The 8,963-nt window shown below is 36.1% G+C and overlaps 1 protein-coding gene across 6 annotated transcripts; it reads right to left on the bottom strand.

The window, feature by feature from the left end:
• Window positions 1–1,053: 1,053 nt before the first annotated feature.
• On the bottom strand, window positions 1,054–8,297 carry LOC144569114 (protein SEMI-ROLLED LEAF 2-like). 6 transcript variants are annotated; one of them, XM_078319306.1, is made up of 20 exons: window positions 8,058–8,297; window positions 7,395–7,543; window positions 7,207–7,281; window positions 6,936–7,051; window positions 6,690–6,804; window positions 6,351–6,476; window positions 6,142–6,189; window positions 5,453–5,709; window positions 5,114–5,364; window positions 4,700–4,992; window positions 4,475–4,624; window positions 3,894–4,310; window positions 3,552–3,701; window positions 3,402–3,477; window positions 3,203–3,330; window positions 2,896–3,099; window positions 2,611–2,757; window positions 2,360–2,494; window positions 1,971–2,204; window positions 1,054–1,606 (listed from the first exon to the last, which is right to left on the bottom strand). In XM_078319306.1, the coding sequence occupies exons 2-20, from the start codon at window positions 7,527–7,529 to the stop codon at window positions 1,442–1,444; spliced, it is 3,222 nt and encodes a 1,073-aa protein (XP_078175432.1). In that variant the 5' UTR covers window positions 7,530–7,543; window positions 8,058–8,297; the 3' UTR covers window positions 1,054–1,441. The 6 variants fall into 6 exon arrangements, with proteins under 6 accessions (XP_078175432.1, XP_078175435.1, XP_078175434.1 ...); XM_078319309.1 differs by having other exon boundaries at window positions 2,614–2,757; XM_078319308.1 differs by having other exon boundaries at window positions 7,395–7,538; window positions 8,147–8,296.
• Window positions 8,298–8,963: the final 666 nt, after the last annotated feature.

Raw genomic sequence — 8,963 nt, 5'->3', positions numbered from 1 at the left:
TTATTGAAAGTACAAATCATATGTCAATGATATTTTTTTATCTATCTATCCGATCCGTACTATATTTGAAAAGATAGATAAAAAAAATATTATCATAAAAGATACGACTATAAAAATGCCTCCACCGGTCCACCCAATGTCCCAATCCATATAGTACTGTTGACACTCCTGCCCTAACTGTGCTACCGTCCATCTTGTGCCGCACATTAGTTTCAATCTGCATAATTGGTTATAATTCTACAATTTTCAGCTCCGACCGAATATCCTCAGGACAAAATTATTGTAATCTGTTCCCTGATATAATAAATAAAGTCTCTCTTTTTTTTCTTCAATGCAAATTGAGAAGCAGCTCCAAGTTAATTTAAATCTATCCGTTTCAATTAGAAAAATAAAAGGGCGGGGGATTTCATTTATACACCTCAAAACTATAATTATCTGTTTGGTCAATTTGGGCATATAATTTATTTTATTTATGACATATATACAGTGGTATTTATACATATGCTTGTAGGTGCTTAAGTAGTGAGAAAATAAACCAATTGTTCTTGTAACCGACTAATTAGAAAATAAATTTTTTAAATTTTTTAATAAAATTTAAACTGAGTTTAATTAAAAAGACAATAAATTGAGTAAAATTGTGAGTTTCAAAATTTTAGAAGGGTAAATATATTATTATTAATTTTAGAGAGAAAAATACGTAATTTCAAAGTTTCTAAGTATACATGAAATTCTTCCCTTTAAAAAATATAATTATATAAAATGTTATATAAACTATATAAAATATTAGATTAATCAATTTTTCATAAATTAACAAGTAAACCCATATCCTTCCATTTTTTATAAGCTAACGAAAAAAATTTACTCATTTCTGTCTTACCAAATACGATCAAATAGAGTAAACAAAAGGATTTAGTTGACACTCATTGTGCCATCCTTTTGTATTAGAAACCTGGTTTAATAAAAACAATATGAGCAAGAGAAAATCAATATCCATGCAGAAGAAAGCAAGCAATTCCGCAACTACAAGCAACCATTAACCATAAAAAAAAACTATAAGCAACCATTGATGTACTTGTTATCAGTTTTAACTACAATAGTAAAATGGACTATTAAAGCTTCGATACCATGACTATACACGTGCTCACGTTAATTGGAGCATTCTTTCCTTAAAGAAGAAAAAAAGAATTAAACCAAAATATCATTAATTACCAACCAAGCGGTCAGCAGCCTATATATGACATACAAATATTGGGATATTTGGATGAAGAAAAGGAACAGAAAAGGTGACAGAGATGGGGAGAGTGAGGGGGAAAGAATTTGGTATAATGATATCCTGCTTTCATACTAAGCACCTCCAGGCTCCAGCATTTTTATAAACAGAAAGCTCTCACAGATGCGAGTAAATTATCCACATAAAATAGGGGAAATATTGAAGAACACGTCAACATCCTGCAGCTCTTAGGAAATTGTCATACGGACTTGAAACTGGAAGCTTGTAAAACTGTGCATCTATTGAATTGTTCTTCCTGTTGATGTTATTAATTTGATCGTGTGGTAAATCTTGTAGGTATCCTTCTAAATTTCCCTGGAGGAATGGATTTGTATGCTGCATTTCACAAAATTAATAGTTAAATCATTGGCTAATAACAAATCCCAGTTTAAGAAAGAAAGGTTTATGAAGTTACTAAAACAGTCTACAAATGATAATATGAACCATTCAGGGCCCAGTCCATGGGGCGTGGCTAATAGGAACCATTTGGAGCATAAAAGTGCACCACTAATTATTGATTAGTTACTGGAGCTTAGAACACAATAAAGGCTGAGACGTGCAGCTATTTGTAATGTTTGCCCGAATTGGCATCAATTAAGACTTATTAACCCATTTTTCCAGAATTGAATTGAAACTCCGGTTGGCATCATTTCACCAAATTGAGCCTCGGTGGCTTCAATTTGAAGAGTCTCCATTGTACCTGTTGGGAAGGATCACTATTTGAAGCGGAAGATTCGACTTTTTTATGATTGGAACTTGAAGTTGAGAGGTTGTAAGATGAAGCATCGTGGTTATCAGAAAAGCTCATGACAGTAGACATTTTTTGCTGTTTCCCCAAAACAAATGCCTCGCAGTGACTTGTTACTTCATTAAAGCCCAACTCTTGTGCAGTTGCACCTGACAATGCCACCACCTCCCATGCTGTTTCAACCGCCTGAAAATAAAATTAGGGGAATATAGAGTAAGCTACAAATTATGAGCTGTTGATAAATCCTTGTCAGCCTCTGCCCAAACTTTCAGAGAGAGAGAGAGAGAGCTTAGCAGCAACTGCCAAGGATTTAAAAAAAAAAACAGAGAGAGAGAGATTACTGAATCCAAAATCTGGATAGGAGTCAGAAGATTTGACGTGTCAGAGAATGGCACCAATTCACGGTTTGCCAAGTTATCAAATTCTTCACCAAACAAGTCATCATCATCAATTGTAGACTTAGTAGCAGGCTCAATCTGCACACGAAAATATTTTGAAATGTACAATTAATTATACATCTACCATTTAAAGTAAAAGGTGAAACTTGGGCTAGTAGACATCTTCATAATTTGGTTTTGAAACAAATGAGAACCACCTCATGTTGAGATACATTTTCCATGTTGGCTCTTGATGATGGTAAATTGGGCGTTGGCAACTCCATAAATTGTATGTTTAGTGGGCAAAGGTCATCAGGTGCGAAGTCTTTTAGCAATCTATTCCTTATAATCGTCAGTTCTGACTGCAAAAGAACAGCGAACAATATATATTATGTTTTGTTCTTAATTTCTACAAGAATATAGAAGATCTGTACAAATAGCACAAATATAGATGGTAGATGGACAGTTTATGTAAACTAGAGAAGAAAATAGAAGGTTACATCAGGCAAATCAACTATTGAATTGACAATTATAGAGGCCATGGACTCAATTGATTGGCTCTCAGTCAGCTGTACAGCAGAAAGAGATCTCAATGCATTGCTTGTGTCCTCTTCAGACCCATAATGAGATCCCAAAGAATTTTCAGGTGTGGGTTTCACGGCCTGTAGCTTCTTATCTTCTAGTAAATACAGGAAAGGATCCATCTAGAATTCAAAAAAAAGAAAAAGAAAATAAGAAAACAGACAGACAGGGAGAGATATTTTTAGAATCAACTAGATGAATTGGATATGAAGCAGAGTAACTTACAGTTTTGTCATTGAGAGAACATTTAATTATGGGAATGAGGGTAGGGACATTGAAAGCTCTTGAAGAAAATACAATCATAGAAGTTGCTAAAGTGAACAGGGATCGGCGACGAGATGCAGGAAAAGCACCTACAGGATTCAAATCTATTTGTCATAATCATCTTTAGACAGGCAGACAGCTCTCAATTTAGCAAACTTACCATCTCCACTTAGTGCAACTTTTCTTAAGGAAAATGCCAGCTGAAAACTCTGAGTGAGAGTCTCGTCAAGTGTGGTCTGAAAGAAGAAAAATAATTAGTCTCAGTAAGTAACTAAAGGAGACCATTCAATATTTAGAGATCAAAAGATACCTTAGGTCTAGAGAAGAGTAAGCTTAAGCCATACGAATTTGCAATGGCTTCGTAGTTTTCTGGACCATTTTGACTGGAAAGTGCTTGATGCCAGATAGATGACAATAGAAGTGTTATCTGACGGCTGCTCAACCTCAACACAACCCCTTCCTGCATTTCATTCAAAATCCAAATACAAACCATATTTTAAGATAAGCTGTGTGCTTCTAAAGGTATGAGAATATTAGACAACTCATCTAGACTTTTGTTTTTAGGACCTTTGATACCACTCTGAGAAAGTACAGTCTATACATCAAGAGATGATATCACTTGAAGTTCTAATTTTCTAAAAACAGAAGGTACCTTATCTCTGACAGGTCTAGTCAATGGATCTTCTTCATCCACTACAGGCAAAGGAGGAGCTTTCATGCTAGGTGCACGGTTCTGAATTGACTGCAACCTTGTGGGCCTCACATTGCTAGCTTGTCGGTTTATCCTACTGCCCATTTGATCTGCATTCTCTTGGATAGTATTCTCTCTTAAGGAGGATTTATCCCTTCTCAGCTTCTCAAATAATGCAGCGGAAGAAGAAAACACGGAAACTGTTCTGGAAAGGGTCCTTTGCATATCATGTACACTATATGACTGTGAGGAGACAGTTGGGTGAACCGACGAGGGGACAAGTACCACTGAGAATATTCTGTGGGCCCAAACTCGTGTCTCATGGTCTGGGTGTACCATTGCTAGAAGTATTTGGTGGAATATAGCCTCTGGAAATGCCTGAATTGAAAAAAAAAGTTTGACTAATCAAAGTATTAAACGAAAGTGCATATCATTTGATAATCAGCATCATATCAGATCTAATAAAGTTTGATCCCCGTAAAGAATATATAGCAGTTAACAAACAGTGTGGCGTGATCTAAAAGGCAAAGTTTTTAATAAACCTTATTCTGGTAGGAAACATTTGGCACACATGCAATGATCTGAGCAGTGCGATAGACAGCTGAGATAGTAGACTGAGCAACCATAGGATTAGATGAGATGTTCTCTAACATAACACCCATCATGTCAAGAACAGGTGCCGCATCTCCAACCTTTCGTAATAAAAACCCACATTAGTATCTTTGTCAGATTATAATGATCAAAGCAATAATATCACATTAGTTCACCTTTTTGGAGAGCTGAATAAGGCACTCATCAACAGCAATCCGGAACTTCTCATTCCATTTTACCATCTCTTGACTTAAGTCCCTGCTGTCTAGTGCAAAATGTAGTGTCCTTTTGAGATGGCGCACTAAATCAGTTATAGCTGCTATGAGCTGCACTGACGTTTGGACCCGCGACTGCTCAGCAAGTGTGGCAGTTATTTGAACTATGCTCAGCTGCATTTCTGGTTGCTTCAAGATAGCCTTGTGCTCTAGGTGCTTTATTAACATGGATATCATCAGATGTGTGCTTTGCACTACAAAGTTGAGTACACAGCATTAATTGAAACAAAAAAAAAACATAGATTCTTTACTTGACTTTAGCACACAAAAAATGATGCATAAGTGGATTTAGGAAACATGAATAACGTATCTTACCACTATTAGAAGAATTAGGAACATAAGGAGAATTAGAAGGATTTGAAGCCACTGATTCTTCATACAGCTGTAGCTGCATTTCCAACAGCACGGGTAGTGCAAGCCCCTTGCGTGATGGCCATAAATCACACTGATCAAAATAGCGCAATATCGACTCAAAAACACGCCTGAATGTTGTCGCTTCCTTGGATAGTTTTGCCATGTTGTGCACGCACACTCTGGACCAAAAAGATGCACTATTGGCCTCTTCCCTGAAGAAAACATAAGAATTAGGAGGAAAAAAAAAAGATTAAAAAAAGAAAGAATGGGAATGGAAAGTGGAGAAGAAGGTAGATTTACATGGTCAAGTTGTCTTTGTTATTGTGGATGGATTTCCAGGAGCGGATGCGAGGGAGAACAGATGAAGGAGACTGTACTAAATGTCCTTCCCCTCTTCGTACTTCTTGCACCCATTTATTACCAGCATTGTCATTGCCTTTCTTAGCATCACCATTCTCATTGTTGCTGTCATCTTTCAGTGTACCGGCATTAATACTGGTACAACTTTCCTTTGCTGTTTTCTGGTGTGGATAATTATCTAGCACCACACATACAACCTGGTAATAGAGCATAATATTGTAAACAATAAATTTTCATATTTTTCATGTCTAATTAATATTTCTTAATCATAGAAGAAGGAAAATCATGGGAAACAGTTTCTGGGTTCAAAATAGATTAAATTAACTAGTGATGGAAACAGACCCAGAATATTAAGGTCACTTGAGCATTTAAATGATCAAGCAGCAGTTTATCAATTTGGAGTTCAAAAGCAAAGTGCAATCTTTTAGCAAACGAAGTTAGCCTTCAATAAAAGAAAATCCTAGTGCTTACTTTATACACTTTTCATTATTTTTTACTAAATATCCTACCAAACATATTACAGAACCACTATTCAATGTATTTAAAGCTTCCGGTACCTATTACGATCACGGGGTGACAGTAGCAAAAGAACTCCAAGAAAAATAGATTTAAAGCAAGATCTTGCTTACATTGTCAAAATCTGACGAGATATGAGAATGTTCGCCCATGTACCAAATCTGATCATTCCAGAAGCTTTATTAGTATAAAATAACCAACATACTTTGCAACAAAGCGACTGCATACAAAAAGACCAACCAGGACTGAAATAATAAAGTAATGATGATTTCTCAGTTAAAAAGAACAAAGAAGAAAAAAAACAAGAAGGTAAACATAGTACCAAAGAAGAGAGAGCCTTTAATGCAGCAGCACGGAGACAGCAGTCCTCGTCATCACCTTGCTGTTGTGCAAGCTGGCAAATTCCTGGAACCAAGCTTTCCAAATTGAACTGGTAGGTACCGTCCACCTACCAAGCGATTAAAATCATTCTGAGTTATTTTATTCATTTCCTAACCATAAGAAAGATATATTACGAGCATAACCTTCAAAAATTAAATTTCGCTTACCTCAAACCAATCAGTACTTCTAAAAATGAAATTTCTAAGGGTCTTTGCAAGTGAAATCCAAATAGCAACTTCTGTTGCAGGACTACAAGAAAAAAGAAGTCATAAAGATGTACCTGACTAATAACAAAATCAAACAAAGTAAGACATCCAGTTGTGCGCATCTCATCATCTCTGCTTTGATCAAAAAGCGTTTGAATAAGCGTCAGGAAACTGCTAGCAAACAGAGGCCTGCACCACATACAAATAATCATATATTAATATCAAGAGTACAAAACACTAAGAAGCCATCAGCATATTCATCGTAATGATTTCACAAACAAACATACAATGCGTGGAAATTAATTCCAGTGAAAACATACATTTGTTCTTTACATGAAAATAATAATCTGCGGTAAATGGTCATGATAGTGTTGACATAGCCAAATTGCGCATTTCTCATCTCCTTGTAGCATCTCTGTTCCAGATAATTGGTTATCTGCTCAAGAACATAACACAAGCAAATAATGAATATATGTCCTTCTATCTTGTAAAAAAATAGTGTTACATATGATATGTGATCCACCTCAAAGCTAAAATTTATTAAGTCCATGTTTTTGTTATAAAATAAAATAAAATGTGATAGAAAAATACCTTCGGGATGCGCATTGGGTTTTTGGAAGCATATTCACACAATTTACCAATCATTCTATCATTTGGTCCTTCATCCTGGTGCAATAAGCAATCTGGCGTATTAAGATTCATGTTCTTTTACTTGTTGAAAGAAAACATGAACTAGCCCCAATTACAAACTAGAGTATGTGAAGCATTAAGATTCTAACCGGGGTGCGAGGGAAGATATTGGCAAGAATCTTCTTGTAGCGTTTGACTGGTTGGCGGGACCTAGCTCTCAGAGCAGGGAAAAAATAACACAAGGTCCCAACTGCGGGTAATACCTTCCTTGAAACCACTCCCATTTTCAGTTACTACACTAAAATTATCAAAACAAGTTCATGCAAGAGTAATTTTAGTCATGCTTCTTTCCCACATTCTTACTGATAAATAAAATGGAATTTCATGAACAACCATTTACCAATACTTATGTAAAAATTGTCTATTTGCAGAATGCAATGGGAAAAAAATTATAATTCTCTCATAAAACATTGATGAATAATTTGTCCATGTAACAAATCTGCAATGGAATGTGCTCAAGATGAGAAATTCAAAAGGAGGTCACAGCTAGATTCTCATTATTGCAAAAAAAAAACTAGACGCCCAAATTGACAATGCGTGTCAAAATTAAAGCTGAACGACAAAAACCTTAGTTCGTTTTGGATGAGGAAATGTAATCACATTATCTGACAATTCCAACTAAATCCCAATAAAAGTAATCAAATCAAGGATCACTACCTATTAAAGTTCAAATTCGTATTTAATTTACAGAATTCCATCTACATTCTATGACCGAAAATTATAGATCAGTAAATATAGTCAATAAAGTTTACCTCTTAAGTTAAAAGTATCGAGCTTCGCTATATCCTTATACGCGAGAAAAAAAAAATCGAAGGACAAAATGCGGGGTTAGGAGAATTACGAAGGCTGAGATGGCAACGGACGAGATCTCCGATGCCTTCTCTTACGCCTCTCTATCTCTCCCCTCCCCCAATTCTGCTCTCGACGAATCAAACTTCGTGCGCGCCAGTGTACCAGGAACAATTGTTAGGTTGGCCTATTTCACCGTAGACATGGTCCTTTCCGTGAGTTCCGAATCTAAATTCCGAAAATATGGGCCCACAGTTGAGCAACTTCCCCGCGACCAAATTATTCTCCAGCAATAACAGGGACCTGTTATTCCGATCTTAACCGTTGAAACTATTTTATACGCAAATCTCAAAGAAATAAGTTTTTTATCCACAAATTTCAACAATAATAAAGTTTTTCATAAATCTCAACGATAACAAACGGTTGGGGTCGGACCGTCGGAATAACACGTTACAGCAGATTTATTTCCACCGAATTTTGATGAGAGTTCTACTGCTGGAGGGCTCCATTCGTCTTTTTTTTTTTTCCGTGTTCTTTCAGCTGCGTCCCGACCTCTCCGCATCGTCTGCATTAACTCAAAAAGCATCTTTTGAATTAATAGATATCGACCGTCTGATTGTAAACAGAGTCCATCCAGCTCCCGCCTAAAACTTAGAGGGTCTTTAAATTTGAAAACAATTAAATCAAAGCACCAGAGCGCCTATAAAACAAGCCATTGAGGCGCTGCATATGCGGGACCCAAATAATGGATTCCATATATTTTTGAATTCTGTAATATGCTTTAGATATTTTTGAATTTGTTTTCAGCATAGGCTGCATATGTGGTCGGCATTGACATTTTTAATGCGGCAACAGACTATATCACTATA

This window comes from Carex rostrata, chromosome 18 (assembly GCF_964058835.1).
Source record: "Carex rostrata chromosome 18, lpCarRost1.2, whole genome shotgun sequence".
In the NCBI taxonomy this organism is placed as follows: domain Eukaryota; kingdom Viridiplantae; phylum Streptophyta; class Magnoliopsida; order Poales; family Cyperaceae; genus Carex; species Carex rostrata.
Note: the sequence above shows the minus strand (reverse complement) of the source record. Positions and strands in the feature narration are given on the sequence as shown.